Source organism: Pezoporus flaviventris, unplaced genomic scaffold, assembly GCF_033815535.1.
Source record: "Pezoporus flaviventris isolate CSIRO_AGI_PZ_B2104156 unplaced genomic scaffold, CSIRO_AGI_Pfla_v1 ptg000002l, whole genome shotgun sequence".
NCBI lineage: Eukaryota > Metazoa > Chordata > Aves > Psittaciformes > Psittacidae > Pezoporus > Pezoporus flaviventris.
The window spans coordinates 9927816-9946784 of record NW_026892550.1 but is presented as its reverse complement, the minus strand read 5'-3'; the positions used below and the strand labels follow the sequence as shown (position 1 = coordinate 9946784).

The 18969-nt window shown below is 38.6% G+C and overlaps 1 protein-coding gene across 1 annotated transcript in view; it reads left to right on the top strand.

Annotated features, from left to right (window-relative positions):
* The window catches only part of EVC (EvC ciliary complex subunit 1), a 59107-nt gene that overhangs the window by 373 nt on the left and 39765 nt on the right, over nucleotides 1–18969 (top strand). The window contains exons 2-9 of the mRNA XM_061469044.1: nucleotides 3855–3965; nucleotides 6629–6712; nucleotides 7246–7478; nucleotides 8414–8498; nucleotides 11774–11872; nucleotides 14182–14319; nucleotides 16171–16329; nucleotides 17248–17464. Coding sequence (XP_061325028.1) covers nucleotides 3855–3965; nucleotides 6629–6712; nucleotides 7246–7478; nucleotides 8414–8498; nucleotides 11774–11872; nucleotides 14182–14319; nucleotides 16171–16329; nucleotides 17248–17464 — 1126 coding nt within the window. The remainder of the gene's footprint in view (nucleotides 1–3854; nucleotides 3966–6628; nucleotides 6713–7245; nucleotides 7479–8413; nucleotides 8499–11773; nucleotides 11873–14181; nucleotides 14320–16170; nucleotides 16330–17247; nucleotides 17465–18969) is intronic.

The window sequence follows — 18969 nt, the reverse complement described above, 5'->3', positions numbered from 1 at the left end:
AGGCTGAACTGCTCGGAGGGGTCGGTTTTGTGAGGGGAGACGACCCCTCCGTATTTTCCGCGAGGCCCGGGGGTACTGCTGGCTCGGCCCGTCCCGCCGCTCGGAACAGCCGGGGCTGGGCCGCAGGTCCCGGGGAGCCCTGGGGCGCTGGGCGAGAGGCGCGGCCGGGTCAGGCCTCCAGAGCGGCGTTGGGGTGAGCTCGGCGGGAGTTAATTCCTGACCTGACACTTCTGCTGGCAAGGGTGTTACTACTTTCTGCATCAATTTACTGGAACAAACGGGCTAACTCAAAAGAGAGGCTGGTGAAGTATATGTGTCCTGAATGTTGCCCTGCTGGCCTGTATCTTTAACGTGGGTGGCCCACTAACCGCGTCTCTCATCACTTGTACTGTGCTGCTGTGAGGGGATAATGGAAGATGTGCCTGGCTTGTAGAAGCTTGGTGAGGTAACTGAAAATAACCAGAAATTTCCGCCCTAAACCAGTAAGAACAATCCGATTTCCAAAGTAGTTAACAAACTTGTCCGAAGTTCCTTTTACAGACATCACAACCAGAGAATTAGTACTAGCTCACAGCAGTACCTTTGCACTGAGAGAACACACATAAATACCTGAGAGATAAAAGAGGCAGAACACATCTGACAGTACTAACAGGGTTTTTAAAGTGTCTGGTTTTGTTAATAACATACCTGCCTTCGTGTTTTAAGGACTGTGGTGAATAGTTCGTATCTCTTTATTACAAGAACTGAGTGTTTGGACTTGAAGATTGCAGTGGCAGCACATACCTGCAGAACACTACTAGGCAGATATATTTTCTGAGAATTGTTACTGACTTATGCTTCTTTCCCCCATCGCATTTAGTCCCAGGTCATGCTACTGTATCATTGGCCGGATGTGGTAGCAGTGGTTGACAGTGGTGCAGCTGGGAAATTTGGAGCCCTGTGAAACATTCTGCCAGTCTGCGGTGGGGTGCCTGGTTTGACTTGGGTTTTAACCACATTTATTTTTTAGCTGTAACAGCTCTGCTGTGTGTGCATATCTGCTAGTGTTGGTCGTCATTAAACGTGACATAAGAGAAAAATCCTTTGCTCCCGACTGCTTTTAAGTAGGAGGTTCGAAACTCCGTTTGAAGCCATGATTTAGCCTAGTAATGGAGGCACTTCAAATGCTGGATCAATGCACCCTGTGCGAGTGCAAGCCTCTCTGATTCAATTGCTCAGCTTCCCTGCCTTAATAGGTGGTATCTTTATTGTACTGTCACTACCAACTCAAATATAGCTATGTGCAATTTTACCCTTTATGTCATTTATGTCAATAGGGAATAGAAACTGACAGTTCTCTCTGGCCCAGATTTTCAGATGGATTTAGGTACTTAAATGCCATTAAAATCAATGCTGCAGCTGTGAAAGAGTTGTTTATTTTGAAAGAAAAATAAACTGTTGGCTGGGGCACATGGAGCAGTGGACAGGTTGTATCCCATAGGTCTGATTTCCTGAATCCAGCAGTGCTCCCATAGGCTGTCTGTGCCTGTTCCTTCTTTGTAGTGCCTGCCCCACCAATGGGGCAGGTGCATTGTATGAATAGCAAGTACTGAACTGCACATATTACAGCCTTCTGAATCCATAGTAAAAGCAGAGATACCTAAGTATGCCATGTAGCTTCCCAGGCAGCTGAGTTGTCCTTGCAATAGGATCAGGACAAGTACCTGGAATCTGAAGCAGCCATATGTACTGTGTTAAACTGCCAGCATTTGTCACTCAGCCCCAGTTAATCACTGTTCTGTCAATCTCAGCCTGAAGCTGTGGGACTTGGGTGCTTGCAGGTAAGTGCCTTACTGGTTTCTTCGTCTGTGCATAGGATGTACTGGAATAGTTTTAAGAAGAAACTTCAGACTGCGTAGTGGATGGCACTACATTTCTATCAATATTCTCCTGTTAGAGTATGGCATTGCCTGAAGGCTCTTTGTAGTAGATTAGCTTGCAACTGCTTGTTGCAGTAATTACAATTAGACTTATTTTTCTTCAGTTTCTTAATGCTCAGTACCGCTTCAGTTGCAAAAATAACAGGACAAAAACAAATGGAGAGGAAGGCGATGAGATATGTTAAAAAGAAAGAAATTAATCCTGGAAAACGTCAAATATTTTTTAAATTATAGTGTTGGAGATAAAGGAGTGAAAATGAATGCTAGATGAATATGAACTGTTGGAGAAACAGGCTGAGAAAAGCAGACTCTTCTTTTGGAGTGACTGTAGTGTGAGATGCATTGAAGAGGGCCACAAGGATGATCAGGGGACTGGAGCACCTCCCATATGAAGATAGGCTGAGAAAGTTGGGGCTGTTCAGCCTGGAGAAGGCTGCGTGGAGACCTCATAGCAGCCTTCCAGTAGCTGAAGTGGGGCTTCCCCCACTGGGGAGGGACTCTTCATTAGGGACTGTAGTGACAGGACAAGGGGTAACGGGTTAAAACTTAAACAGGGGAAGTTTAGATTGGGTATAAGGAAGAAATTCTTTCCTGTGAGAGTGGTGAGGCACTGGAATGAGTTGCCCAAGGAAGTTGTGAATGCTCCGTCCCTGGCGCTGTTCAAGGCCAGGTTGGACAGAGCCTTGGGTGACATGGTTTAGTGTGAGGTGTCCCTCACATGTCCCTGCCCACGGCAGGGGAGGTGGAACTAGATGATCTTAAGGTCCTTTCCAACCCAAACTATTCTATGATTCTTTGATGAACTCAACATGGCTACATCCTCAAGTCCTGATCTCTTAACCTAGATTTGGTGAACTTCTGGGTTGAGAAAAATGAGTGATAAGATTGCTGGGGGAGACATGTAGCTGTTCTTTTGTCATAAGTAGATTTTTAGTAACCAGCATCTGCATTTCAGCATATTGTACAGGCTAACTCAAGAATATGAGTCGTATTGTTGAGAATCCTAAGTTCCAAGAGTTGTATTTAAGGTTGTGGACCTCTCTATATTCTGAGAAAATTGACTACTTTTTATGGCCAAATGGCCAAATAATTCAAGGAGAATCTATCCACAAGACAGTTACATGCATAGTGGCCTCAGCCATATCATTAGTCTGTATCAAAAATCAGACAGTGGGTTGAAAGACTGAAAAATAATTTTGAAAGTAATTGAGGTAGGGTGGCTGCCATCTTTTCCTTCACTAAATAATTCCTTGCAATGGTGTATTTAGATGCATTGACCAACGTGAGCACTATTTTTGGGTCTAAGTAGTGCACAGGGAAGAGCATGTGCAGCAGGAGGTTTTGTTCGTGCACAGTCTGTGTCTGTACTAGCAGCTCTGTGTGTTTGTTAGGGAAGTAAAGGCCAATGTTACAGGCTGGTGTTGGAGAAGGAAGATGGTGAACATTTCTGATAGTTAATTGTCCCTGACAGAAATTTTCCCACAAATAAAACTTCATTTAGGAAGCTTTTCTCATATCAGCGGAGCAAAAAATCTCAATGTTCTCTTCATTGGAGGCAATTATAGGCAATTTTAGTTAACACGTTTGACTTGAGAAGTTTGAACTTGGACTGTGAGCCCAATGCCATAGTCTGTATAAGATGCTTTGAGAGCAGATGGATTGATTTGACACTTGCACAGCCTTTTGCACCTTTTCAGATTAAAATTCTGCTTCTGGACTGAGAAATTCATGAAGTTCATTAATTTTAATTATTCCTTCCTGAATATGTAAAATTCTTACTCATTTTCAGATTTTATTTTTCCAAAATGTCCAACTGATACTGAAATAATTTTCAGGATAGAGACATGGATATATTCAGACTGCTGTCAAAGATATTTCCACTGATTTGGTGTGATTTCAGTATTATATTTTATCTGTTTTGTCTCAAAATTTCAGAGGGATGATTCCCAGAGACTTCTGGAAAGCTTCAGCTCTAATGAAAGAGAGCACACACTCGCGAAAAGTAAAGCAGAACCCTATATATCAGAGGAGGAAATGGTGCTGGAGGTAAAGCTCTGTTTTTCTTGGTGAATGTCCATTTTGCTGCATGTAGCAGTGATCACTTTCAGAGCCTGGTTCAAACTATCTTAATTTTGTTGTGTTTGGAATTGAGCTTTTAAAAAGTGTTTAGAAAAAGTGTAAGAAGGAGGGTGGGAGCTGATGGCTGCTTATGAATGCAACCATTTCAGGTATTCATTCCCATTATTAATGCCTTTTCTCTAAGGGGACTTTTGACATTCTATATTTTAATTGAATTCTGGAATTCTTTTTGGATGGAGGCTTGTTTCGTTTTGTCTCTACGTTGTCCTTAATTTCAAAAGGCTGATGGGAAAAGAACACTGTCAACGTAAGAAAAAGTTCTTAAGTACTGAAATCAGTGCTGATAGTTGATCCTGGATTCTTCCCTGGAGAAGTAGATTTATTACAGAATTTTGACATTAATGAAGTTCGCCCATCAGGTTCAATGTGGAACAAATACATTTTTTCTAGAGCCTTCTTAGAGTCTTCAACTTTCAGTTGGAGTGAGTAGACCAATGGAGGAAGAAAGAATAAATGAAGTAAAATGAGTGTGTTTGCAAGCAGCAACATCTTCAGCGGCTTTCTTAGAGAGGAAGTTCCCTTGTCAGGTACCAGCTGGAGATACAGTGCAGAGTTCAAATGACCACAACTACTGAAACACCACTGTGGTGAGCTGGGATTCAAAGACAATTAGAGAAACCATTTGGAAAGGAAAGTAGGAGAAGGTATATACTTAACCCATCCTCAATCAAAAATTCAAATTTATTTTTTTTATATAATCACAAAATACCTTGAGAACCAGTTCTACTGTGTAGCTGTTAGATCACTGTCTTTCACCCAAATCTGATTTGATTTCTCTTTGTGAAGCTGAAGTCTGTTATATATACCTTAAATGCATGCAGAAAGTATCAACTAAAGCCAACCAGTCTGGTGCTTAGCTTGTAGCGAGAACTGTTTTCAAGACAAAGAGAAAATAGCCACTATTATAAACATTTTACTGTTGTTTTAAATCCTGATATGTAATTAATCTTCATTTCAGTTTTGTGATTGGGAATGGTGACAAAACCATGGTTGGTCATTTTACTTGAGTTAAAGTAAGGCATAACAAGCGAGCATGGATTAAATCCTCTTTTGGAGTGTAAATCCTGTGGGAGAACTTGTGCAGTGATAGAACTTTGTGTCTTTTTGAAATGGGATCATGGTCTTTTAAATGAGATCGTTCTCAACTGTATCCATTTCCCAAAACCGTTAGTTCATTTATAACACATTAAGAAGGAACTTTGTTATTTTGAAGGGACTTAATCCGACCTATTTGTCTAACTACTGAAGTTTGGTTTTTTTTTTCTCTATTAATTTGTTCCAATTCCCAGAGACTTTTGCTGTTTCTAGCATCACATTGACAATTCATGAAGAAGCATAGGTGGAAAACACTTTTAGTTAGGATCAGAAAAACAGGTATTTTCATTGTGAGACCTTTCACATTGCAATAATACCATAATTACCATATTAATAATACATGGGTATTACCTATGCCTACTGAGAAGCAGGTTGTATTAGTTCTAGCACATTTCAGTGCAGCTTTGGGGCTTTGGACTGAAGCTGCTCTGCCTCCAGCCATTGTAGAGCAATAGCTTTGTTGGCTTATGTCCCTGAATATGTACCATGGCCGTGGGACTACTCAGAATGAGTTGATGTTTTACATGCTGACCCCATGCTTCTAACTTTATCAGTAAATCCAAACATTACTTCTGGAAATAAATGAAATAAAGATGAAAAAGGTGCAATGATGGAAGTCCAATGAATGATGTAATTTGTTCTTCTCTTCCCATTCCTATTTTGTAAACTCTGTTTGTGCTTTGATATTTCCTGGAAAAAATCTATATAAAGTAAATTGTGTTTTGATGAATCAGATTCTTTCATTTCATGTGACAAACCCAGAGAAGTTGGAATAGGAAATCTCCTAAAGCTTGGATTTAAACATTCAGTCTGTTACTTACAGCCAACCTTTTATTAAGCCATAGATAACCTTGCAAAACAGTGCTGATTATCCCATTGTTCCAGTGCATAAAGCACTAGCTAGGAAAGAGGAGAAGCAGAAAGTCAGATTACATAATATAGCAGATTGTATGAAAAGAATGCATTATCTGTAAAAAGTTCTTTGGTATTTTCTCTAGTTTATAGGTAAGGGTTGTACTATAAAAGTTCTTCCAGGAAAAATGATGACTAGTTTTATTTAATCTATTGCTTCTTTATTTAATTTGAAAGACAGGATTTATAGCCATGGTGATATCTGTGGAGCTTATCTTTTAGTAGTTTCTATTAAGATAATATCAGCCTCTCGTGAAATCTTTAGTTGCTGATAAATAGGGGAAGGGGGAGCAAAATGAAAATAACTTGTAAATACCAGCTATTGCATATTATCCGTTGCAGGAGTTTTGGAGCAGTGGTAATGACAAGAGTTCCCTTTTCTTGGTTTCATATGCAGAATGAGTCTTATGAGGAGGCTTCTTGAGCCAAAGCAGAAACAGTCAATAAATAGTTAGCAATAGGAATTTAGAAGTTGTGTATCCAAAAGGGGCATGCAATGCTTGCGGTAAACAACCATCAGATCTGCTGCTGTTCCCAATGGTTTTCTGTTCTTTTCCATACAGGAAAGTGAGTCTCCTCTGAACAGTAATGTCACGGCATTTGCATTAAAGGCAAAAGTGATCTATCCCATCAATCAGAAATTTAGGGTAAGGTTTTAGATTTTACTTGTAAAAATTGATGACAGTCATTCCGTTTCAGAGTAAATTGCGGAGTCAAGTAATGGAAGAAAACTTACTGCCAGTCTGCATAACAGAGATCTTTCTCTGCTTAAAGTCCATTGACTGAGGGCTTATTCTGTAAGGTATAAGCTCTTTTCAGTTCCCCGACACATGCAGTGCTTCACATGATGTCTGGTCAATTTTCATTGTAGTCAAGAGACCTTTTCTTCTCACTAACATTAACCATGTCTTCCCTTGGAAGTTGGGTCTGTTCAAGAAGCCACAAGAAAACTTCACAAGGATTTGTTCTTTAGTAAGAAAACATGCACCAAGCCAATAATCACAGCAGAAGAGTGCTTTTCTGGGCAATGCAGAAACCTGTCAGTATGATGAATCTTAATTTATGTGGAAACACTTTTGCTGTGTATATTGTTTAATTTTTCCCGTGAAGGCAAACACTGCAAAATTGATTTCCTTATTGTGTTGTATTAATTGACCTTGTGAATTTTCTTTGACTGTAGCCTTTGGCAGATGGCTCATCCAATCCATCTTTGCATGAGAATCCAAAGCAGGCGGTTCTACCTAATCAGGTTGTGGAGACATCTACATCAGGCAGCCTGGGATCCCTGAGCCAGGGAGACAAAGAGGACTGCAGTTCCTCCACAACAATACATTCCACAACAAGCGATGACAGATTTCAGGCTCGAGCCTTCCTCAAGGTGACCAGCTTCCCTGAAGTGCTAACATGTGAGAGGTAAGCAGTAAACGTGCCCTCTTGTTTGGTCATTTCCTAGTGTTCCCCAACAATCATTAAAGGCCTGGTGTAAACCAAAGGCTGGTGTATTCACCATATCAAGAGAGGATTACCTGCTTATAAGCCTAAAAGTGGTTGAGGAGATTAAAGTAATAGATCATGCTGCACATAGAAAGTCAGTTTGTTCTTTACAGAATTCTGGGAATTGGAACTTTGGCAAAAGCTGTCTTGTAAAAGGTGTATTACTGTAGGATAAGGAGATCCCTTTGTTTGGCTCATATGCTCAGTTCACAAGTGCGGTGGCATGCTAGACTGATGATGGAGTCCTCTGCACAGTACAGCAGAGGTGTGTTGAGAACAGCAAGTGGCAAGGGTCTGTCCCCTGTCTTAATAGGAGCTACTCGTGTTTTATTGTGGGAAAAGAGTTCCTTTCTCAGGCATGCCACTGACGAGTGGGTAGAGCTAGTCAAAATGGACTGTCAGCTCTGATTTTCTTTCAGCTACCCTATGACAAAATATCCCTAGATGAATACGTAAGTGTCTGCATTCTCATTAGCAAGAACAAAGAAAATCATATTTGTGTCACTGTGGGGACTGGGGAAGGCACTAGTGATGAAGAGTATTTTCAAAATTTATACTCATTATAGCTGTTTTAATTTAAAGCCTTGGTGTAGCCACTCATGCCTATATTTACCCTGCCTTTTTCTAAAGGGAACTGCAACTTCAACTTTGTTAAAAGCTCTGCTTTATTTTGCTTACTTTTATGTAGAGATACATTACGTGAAAGAGAAGGCAATGTAGAAGTGACTTGACTGCTGTTTTCGGGCAATGCTTTTAGGAGACTCTAGTGGTTAAATGAAACTATTATAGGGCGTTGTCCTTCTGTGTAACCTTCGTTTAGATTGGTATTAACACTTTTTTAATCTTTGTTTTAGTTTCGATGTTAAGCTCTGCCTTTGCAGTCTTACTTTAAAAGACCTCATGCTTCTTGATACTGAACTAAGAAAAGAAAAGCATGTGGTAGGTACTCATTTCTTATAGCTGTTTGTTTTGAACATCTTAGTTGAATATCAGTTTAAGGAAATAACATAAACAACTGGCTAGCTGGGAAGTAGTGTAGCGAAGTTGCATTTCTACAGTATTGTCTTTATTTTTTCTCCTGTTCTGCATATAATGTGAGCTTCCTAAAAGAATAAAATATAATTAAATATATTGGGCTGTGAAATACAGAGGGTCAGACTGGATAATATAAAAAATCGGTTGTAAACTTTATGCCAGAGAATAACATACAGCACTTGAGGTTCATGAAAAGAGGGGGAAAATTACTTAATAGATGAGTTTATGTCTCAAGGACAATGCTTTTGACATTCTGACACTGCAATTCCAAGGACTCCAAAGTCTTTGAGTAAAGTGAAAATCTGGTTCAGCTGAAACAATATCATTGTGATAAGTACAATAGTCATTATTTTGTAGGACTGAAGAATTAAAGTACCCATTTAAACCATAGATAGCTACCTACATCAAGTCACAGCATTCAAAGCAAAAAAAAAAAAACCAAACCCACAAAGCAAACCAAAAATGGATGTATGCAATTAAAGCCACAGAATACTGTTAGAATTGTTTATGGTGACTAGTTACGGACAAGGACAGAATCATTACCACTACTGAGTTTTAGCCTAGTTAATATAAATCTTGACATAAAGTATATAGCTTTCTCCTCCCCTTCTTTCACAATCTCTGTTTGAACAGATTGATCATTTCTGACATAATTTATTAAATGTATTAAGAGTATTTCAAGGGGTGGGATTTTCAACACAATCCGAAAGAAGCAGCATGAAAGTAAACTTGGAACACAGCTTCTCTTCTGGTGAGTTATTCCCAACTAAGTAAATGAGAAAGTGAACTTGAGATCAGATTCCAGAAGGAAGTTTAGCTTTACTAGGGAAGGTTGAACTTGATCTGGAAGTTAATCATCAATTTGTAAACAAAGGTGAAGTCACAACATGGTGATGTAATCGCAGAAACACTGAGAAAACGAGCATTTAACACACTTCATGGCCCACCAGAAACTGCAACAAAAGGCAGATGACTTTGACCTGTAGCTGAAGCTTTGAATAGCTTTATGTTTTTGCTAGCATGGAAAAGGGCAAAAAAAATTCAGTCCAGAGAATAGTTTCTTCCTTTCCCACTTTCCTTTCTCTGATTTCAGTCAGTCTTTCTTAGCATCATGTCTAGAAAAAAGAAATTTGTCCTCCAGTCTTTTCCTGAATCCTTTTTTGGTTTTGTATTTGTCTTTTTTATAGTGTGTGCTATCTTGGTTGTGTATGCTCAGACTTGTCAAACTCCTATCCAAAACACTGGCAAATGTGGTCCAAAACACAGCTGCTTTATGGTTTTCTCTTCTACTGATCTCAAATGATAACATATTTTCCAGCTTTTGCTCAGCTGAAATACTGGCTTTGATAACTGGTTTTATATGTAAATATGATTTTATTTATGTTTTTATATGGTTAAAATGGGCAACTTCTGTATCATCTGTTTTCAAGTACATGAATAACAGGCAGGTGGCTGTTGAATTTCACATATTTTTATCTTCACATTGGAAATTCCTGCAGCAGTTAGTTATGAAGTGAGTTGTCCTTACACAGACACTCTTAACTGAGACTGGAGAGAAGAGGTTATACAGAAATTATCCCAGCATTCAAAACTATCTTTTTGAAGATACTAGTATTACAGTCTTTTAATATATATATATATAAGGATCACAGCTGGAAAATAGATGTATATTTTTGTAAGAGAATGTAGCTACAACTTGAGATGGTTACTTTTGGGTGGTACATAAAAATGTTGATACTTTTGGCCAACTACAGTTGAAATCATAGTAACCTTAACTATTCTGTGATTCTATAATGAACATGTTAGTATCATCCAGTTTAGAAAAATGGACATTATATATTCAAGTGATCTCCATTTTCTCCAAGAAAGGATTGTTTCAAATGTGTCAGTTTGGCGAAAAGTTTATATGAGATTATGTCCTTGTCCTTGTTAGAATGTAGCACCATCTTCCTCTATTTTACTGAAGCCAGAGCCAAAGAATTTTTCACAATGGAAGTACAGCAGAGTTGCTGATGATGCTTCTGTTATTTTGCTTATGATTCACTATAGTCTTACTGATTGATGTAAATCAATCAGTAAGCTGGCTCAGTGTCCAGCTGGAGACCAGTAACAAGTGGCGTCCCTCAGGGATTGGTGTTGGGACCAGTCTTGTTTAACATCTTCATCGCTGACATGGACAGTGGGATTGAGTGTGCTCTCAGCAAGTTTGCCGATGACACCAAGCTGTGTGGTTCAGTTGATACCCTGGAGGAAAGGAATGCCATCCAGAGAGACCTTGAAATGCTTGTGATGAGGCTGATGAACCTCATGAAGTTCAACCATGACAAGTGCAAGGTCCTACACCTGGGTTGGAGCAATCCCAGGCACAGCTACAGGTTGGGCAGAGAAGAGATTCAGAGCAGCCCTGTGGAGAAGGACTTGGGGGTGTTGGCTGATGAGAAAATGAACATGAGCTGGCTTCAGTGTGCGCTTGCAGCCCAGAAAGCCAACCGTATCCTGGGCTGCATCAAAAGGAGTGTGACCAGCAGGTTGAAGGAGGTGATCGTGCCCCTCTACTCTGCTCTTGTGAGACCTCACCTGGAGTATTGTGTGCAGTTCTTTTGTCCTCAACATAAAAAGGGCATGGAACTGTTGGAACAAGTCCAGAGAAGGGCCACGAGGATGATCAGGGGACTGGAGCACCTCGCGTATGAAGACAGGCTGAGGAAGTTGGGGCTGTTCAGCCTGGAGAAGAGAAGGCTGCGTGGAGACCTCATAGCAGCCTTCCAGGATCTGAAGGGGGCCTATAGGGATGCTGGGGAGGGACTCTTCATTAGAGACTATAGTGACAGGACAAGGGGTAACGGGTTAAAACTTAAACAGGGGAAGTTTAGATTGGATATAAGAAGGAAATTCTTTGCTGTTAGGGTGGTGAGGTACTGGAATGGGTTGCCCAGGGAGGTTGTTAATGCTCCATCCCTGTCAGTGTTCAAGACCAGGCTGGACGAGGCCTTGGGTGATATGATTTAGTGTAAGGTGTCCCTGCCCACGGCAGGGGGTTTGGAACTAGATGATCTTAAGGTCCTTTCCAACCCTAATTATTCTATGATTCTATGAAATGAACAAGAGTTATCACAAAAATGTCCTTATGATGTTGAACAGGCTCTTACCCTGAGTTTTGTTTCCTTCCTTTTAATTAGATGGTTATTCAGATTCTCAAAATACACGTTACAGACTTTTATCATAAAAAGAAGATTACTGATGATTTTTTCCAGAAGATCCTTTTAATTCAAGAAAACGTAAGTGATTTTGTTGGTTGTGACTTAGGAACACAGAAAATAAGAGTTAATCCCACCATTTGGTGCAAGCTGCCACAGCAGGCTGTCTCACCTGCTCCTTTTTAACAGCAATGTAATTTGTAATCTTTTTCAGAAGAAATGCAAAGAAGCTCCCTTGTTGGTCGATTCTCTCCATTACTTTGTATGCATTTCCTCTTTGTTATTGTATGAGGTCATCAGGATGGTGATGTGTGTAATCTGTTAAGGATAGAAGTATTTTGTAGTTGAATCCATTCAAGCAAACAGAACATTATGAACCTTATTCACTCAGATTTAATAATCTCTAATTATCAAGTCTTTGTCTGGTCCTATGTGTCATTACTGATAATAAAATAGCAGGAAATAGAAGTACCAGAAAGAAACTCAAGGCTTTCATCAAGGAAAAATGTATTTTTTTTCCTTATTGTCCTTTTTCCTTCCACATACTTGTATTAAAATCCATATGCTACTTCTGAACTAGAAGACATACATTGACAGTCAAACTGCATTTGAAGTGGAGTGACAGTACTATTTTTAAGATTATTACAAAGAAAAAAAACAACCTTTACAAAACTAAACAAAATAGGAGAGTTATTGGTTCCACTTTCTATTTTCCAAATTAGAGTCAGAGAAAAATTTGTGTTGAAGGAGACTCCACCATTTCTAAGGACCTAGTCTAATACTCAATTTTTTCACAGTAATGACAATTTTTTTTCTTACATAGGGATAGAATTCCACATTTAGGCATGAGCCTATCAGCTTGTCAACTCTAGTTGTTGAGATTTATTTTGCTTGTGCAGTCTCATAATCTGTGAATTAATATCAGGAATCTCTGTAGTTGTATCTTATCTCAGAATGCATTTTGCCTAAAAACCAGTCTTCTGACTTAAATCCTCAGTTTTAGTATTAAAGTTGATTGTATTTACTAAATAAAAAATGAGATTTGGTGTGCAAATCCCTTTTCCTTCTGGTAATGACTTGTACACAGAGGTAATACAGATCAGACATGTTTTCCAGTATAGCCTAACCCTCAGTTGGCGTGGATGGCACCAGTATCTTCATACATCTGACTGAGCTGCTGCAAGGTGAAAACTAAATTTTTTTAGGTTTTTTTTTAGTTTTAGTTTTTTAGGTTTTTTGTCATGTTTGTTAGATGCAGTAATTTATCGAGTAGTCCAGTTGTTTAAGTGTCAATATGGGATTCCTGTGTCCTATACTATGAAGAGAAAGGTCTTGGAAACATGGCAGCCTTCGAGCTGGGATATCATATAAGCAGCAAGGCTGGTTATAAAAATACTGTGTAAAAGAGACATTGGTAATAAGCAAACACAGTGACACTGGAAACTATTTAATGTAATACTACATTGGAAACTTGAAAGGTTTTATGATCTATTGCAGAGAGCATTTTCCTCTTTTTATTCTGCATTGTTAAGAAAAAATTATGAGATTTTGATGAAATTGTTTGTGAAGCTTGTCAAAATCTGGTCACATTTCTTTAAGGTATAAGGTTATCAAGTTAATGCATTGACACCCAAAATTGGGTGGTATTAAAAGTAAATATTTGTTATGTAAGGCATGTTTCAGCAACTGAAGAATTATCCATTTGAGTACTAACCTACTAGATAATGCAGAAGACTACTATATGTCAGTATCATTAGCTTTCAGAAAAAGTCATCCTGATTTCAAAGAATTTTACAAACCTGTATAATCAGGTAGCCTGTAATTTGTCCCTTATGAGCATTACAGGTGTATTCATCCCTGTGTGCTAGCACTGCAGAAAACACTATCTGATGATCATATCTGGATGCTGTCTGTGGTTTTCAACAGTGTACACAGTGTGTACAGCTATGAATGGCACTCATAGCTGCCATTTAAGATGGGGCATGTGCATTACAATATAACATTTGTGAATAGGTTCAAAGGATTATTAATATGAAGGCTGTGGAGCAGTGTTTACTAAAACTTGAATTCAGTGGAAATGGACAACAGTCTTGATTGTACTCACATAGGAGTGGAAATGTATGTATTTGTATTAAGTGCAGTTTCTTGCCATATAGCATATGTTTTAAGTGCAGTTCCTTGCCGTATACCATAAGTTTAAGTGCAGTTCCATATACCTTGATTTTATTTTGCTTGTTGCAGAAGGTTCATTATCCAGAGACAAAACTTTCTGAATGCTCTTGTTCAGCTTCCCTAGGCACGAGCCAGAGTGGACATACAAATTCACTCCTGAATTTAGAAGTTATGTCTGTTCTTTCTTTTTAAAATACTACTTGTGTTTTTTTTTCCAGGATTTTGAAGAATTACAGCGACAACTTGAGTCTCGACTCCAGCATACTGAGATGTCAGGAGCCCATAATTCAGAGTACCAGACTTTAGCAGATTTAGAAAGGAAAGAAAGGGAATATTCTGAGCACGTAATAGATAATGTAACTTCCTATTTTTTTTCTAAAATTTAATCTAATTCTTTAATGGGGAATGTTTATTTATTTTTTTTCAACTGTTGGCTGGCCCACTGCAGTTTAGATGTGCATGAGTCCTGAAAGCATTTTTGCATCGCTCCAGCAAAGTATTTCCAACTCTCTTTGGGAACCAGTATGTTTTTTATACAAAAGCTGTTTTATCACACTGATTTTAGAGCTGAGAAATGTCTATTGATTGCCAGATGGTAAAGATTTATTTTAAGCCTGCGTATATCCTTTTAGGACTTTTATCCTAGCACCTTGGTTTCTTCATTCCTCCATAACTAAGAGAGTAATAAGAGACTATAAAACTCTTTCAGCTCAAATAAATACTAAGAAAATAATTAATGTATAACCTTTTAGTATGTTTTGCACATTTATGTGCATTTACGTCGTTGATGTAAAGTACAGTTTGATAGCAAGCATTTGATTCTCAAAGATTAATTTCTTTCTCATCACTAGTGTCACTACATCCAATAGCTTGAAGGCTAGAAAACTGGCGGTTAAAAATATGCTGTATATTTTTTCCAGTAAACTTGAGTCATCTGGCAGGTATTCTAGTTCCCAGTCCTGTTTTTGAGTTTTGAGCAAATTTATGGCTGATGAAAATGGAAGACTGACTAGTCAGACTGATGGCTCTGTGAGCTGCCTATGCTGATTGACTGTGGCACTTCAGCCGTGAAGTAAACAGGCCATCATCTCAGCCTTGGGCTTTTTTTATAAAGGAGCGAATATTTTTTTCATATCTAGTGGTTCAGTGCTTCACTGGGAATTTTCTCAGCTTCCTCTTGATTCTCTGTACCTTTCACTTTTTAGTGGAAGTCCTGGTAATGATGGTACACCTGTGTCAAGTTTCTTTTGCAATTTAACTTTGCTCTGTGAAAGATTGATTGTTTAGAGTCCTCCAGAGTTAGTTTCATAAAAAAAACACTGGCAGCCTTGCTGAGCAACATGAGGCAGTTATTCACCAGTAGCAGTCATCCTTCAGTGGGCCTGGCACTCTTAAGCCAGCAGATGCTTTTCATCCATATTGAAAATTATTTCCCTGTATGCCGATTCATATAGTCAGGACCTGCATAATGTAAAGTTTTTTTTTGCCATACTCACAGATGCCGTAGTCACACTCACAGATACTTCATACAAATCTTGCTCATGAATACATTGTCTTGTCTTTATGTATACTGGTAATCCCACTGAATACCACAGAATATTCACAGTTGTGCTCAGTCCTGTTTGTTGGATTGGAGCTTAAAACCGGAGATGCCCATATGATAATGTATCAGAATTAGCATATCTACTGCACTGATACTGCATAAGTACTTAATTCCAGTACAGGTAATAAAGTGCTTGTGTAGCATGTGTCTATGAAAGACTTTGTGAAAAACTGTCAATTTTCAATTTTCCTTTTTTAGCAGAAATCTTGTTTGACTGGAATGGCTGCTCCTATAGCTAAACAGACTTACCAGAAAAAGGGCAGCAGTTTGTTACCTCCTTTTCATTTAACCATTAATACTAACAACATGATTGGCTTTTAGAGATGCAATATGCAGAGAACTAGCAACAAATTCATAGCAAGTTATACCAAATTACTACATTTAAAAAAAGAGTTGACCTACTGGTTATGTGCCACCCATATGTTTATCATCATATAGTAAAATAGGCTCTTTAGCTTTACAAAATGTTCACTATAATTAATTCTGAAAGCTGTCTGTAGTCTCAGTGACTTCTATCTCAGTAGACTTACATGCCTCTTACTATAATAAAATACTAGAGATTGATAAGGAAGCATGGATTGGTTTTTTTATTCATATTCTACAGATGGAAACTTTCTGGAAGCAGACTGACAAAGCCCAGCAGGCTTTTTTGGACGAATCAAAATGCTCAAGTGCCAAAGCAACAAAGATAATGATGGATCTGACCGAGAAGATGATTGCAGTAGAAGGCTTATTATGTGAATCTCAAGATTTGCAGGCAATGGTAAAGTACAAAAAGAAATAAAAGTTGAGAGAGATTTAGTCAATCTGAACACAAAGAATGATTCAATTGTACAGATTCTGTCAGTCCTGCCTCAGGAATGATGTAGCCTCCTTATTTCAGTTGCCTTTTTCAGTTTTGTTGTAAAGAGCTCAGCTTCCATTGCAATTTAGGAAGACTCACACAAAGATGAACTCTGCACTTGAGTTCTCTTGCTCAAAATAGTGTTGAGGCAGTCATGTTAGGAAAAAGCGATACTAATGCAGCCAGCATGCTCGAGCAAGAGCACTAGATCTAATCATGAAGAAGAATTGTTGTCCTCAGCATTAGGACATTCTTTTTGTTTCAAAGTGTTTATTCCACTTTCACCGATAAATCTCTGTGTGACTCTGTGTCCAGTGACTTTAACTGGAATCGAAAAGCCTTAGCATCTCTTAGTGATACAGTCTTAAGAGGGAAGGATGTGTTTACAAATGCATCAGCACTGTGCTTTATGTTGTTTTAAATCTTAACATCCTTTATTCATTTTGCACAGGACTTACTGGAAGAGTTAATTTGTAGATTAACATTACAATCAGTCTGGCCCACTGCCTTTATTAGTAATGTGGAGAATAAAGGGATAGCTAGTTTTATTTGGTTTACCAATAAAAAGGTGCAGTAATTATTAGCTTGTTAGTTTTGCATTGGAGCAGCTAAGTAAACTAAGCTGTCCTGGTATGAAAATAGCAACTGAGCATGCAATAAACCCACTGCTATCCTACACCAGTCACAATTTAAGTACAGGAGATTGTTATTCACACGGTCTTGGGAAGCCTCCTTAGTTTTCTGTATAGTTTGTGAATGAAAATCTCAGTGAAATGACAAGCACAACTGAAGGCTTATTCTTGGTTTCTAAACAGGGCTTTTTAATGTTTGTTTTAGGACATTCAGGAAAGGTTATTCAACAGGGAGCTTATGGTGAAAATGATTGATTCACTGAAGTCCTATATACCAGAAGAGTGCAAATGTAGATTAAATATTGTATCAAATATTCTGGACCATTTAACTGTAAAGAATAATCTCTCAGTCCGACAAAAGGAAGAACTTTTAACAGATCTGCACAAGGCCTTTTGGGAACAGTTGGCACATTTCAGTAATGGTGAGTACATAGAGCAGAGATCATGACTTAACAAATATGGGTATAAATTCTCATTAGCGTATTATAGCTTCAGCACTATTCTCCTCTGTTTTAAAAATTTATTAATGAATTGGCAAACACTGTTACTGTGATGGGTGGATGCTTAGAATGGAAACTTCGGCTTTAAGCCTTTTAAGTCTTGTTCCAGGCATTACTGTGAAATTACAGTTCACATGATCTATACCTTATTTCATTAATTTGAAGATTGAAGAGCAGTCACATTTGTTACAAGTATCTGTGAGATTTCTCCATTTACTGCCCAGATACTTGACATTGTTGATGATACTGGCTAACATGAAGGACAGTAATAGCTGTGTATGTGCAGAAGTCTTATGATCTCCTGCTAGCATGTGGAGCCAGAAGATACACAAAACATAGTTGTGCTATCACTCTTGTGAAAACATAATTTTAAGGCAAATAATCTTCATATAAACCTGATTTTTACTATATGAGACTAAAAATACTTTAAAAATGAAGTCTTTTCCTCTTCCTGTTGCACGCCTTCATGTCGCCTGTTAAATACACAATTATAACAGTCTAAGCTGACTGACTGACAAGGTTCTCCCTATGTCACTTGGCATGTTACCTAATGCCCAGCATATTGAGAAACATACCCCCAGCTTTTCTGATAGGTGCTGTACCAAAGGCTCAGTGGTTCAGGACTCATGGAAAATTATAGTACACATTCAGCAAAAATGAGGAGTTTTTTACTCTCAAACATTTTCCAGAACCATTTCTGTTACTAGTGGGCATATTTAAAGAAAATTGTCCTAACAAAATGTCATTAGGGTTAGAGTTCAGTGAACTAGATAGAATGAATGTAGTCTTGTTGCAGTATATTCTAGTTGCAGTGCTGCTCATTCACTTTCAGGCTTCATGCTGATAAATTGTGCCATGTCTCAATCAGGAGTTCACAGAATCACAGAACAGTTGAGGTTGGAAAGAACCTCGTGAGGTCATTTGGTCCATCTCCCCCTTACTCAGGCAGGGTCAGCTATAGCTGGTTGGTTGCCCAGGAAATGGAACGTGCTTAAAAAAGTAAAACCAAAAATAATCTGGAGTGCAACATTTTCACATATGACTCTGTGTTGACCTTGCTTATGAGCTCCTAACTACATAAATTGAACTGTACCTATAATTTGTAAGCAGAACACAAAGCCAGCAAGACTGTGTTCCTAGGAAACAAACAAGGAAGTAGTAAAGAATCAAGTAGTGTTTAAAAACAACAGTTGCTGTTTGTTCAGGTGACATTTTTATTACAGGCTTTCTTATACTTTCAGTGCACTTTCAAGTGTTTTGTTAGTGTATCATCAGCCTGTGGATAAGCACAATAAATTAGCATGGAGGATAAGTAAACTGCTTGGTGCTGTACTAATAAACTCCTTTATTTCTCCACAAAGTAATTTCTCATAGTTGCAACAGCATGATGTGGCAGAACAGCAACCACAGAAGACTATTCTTTCGCA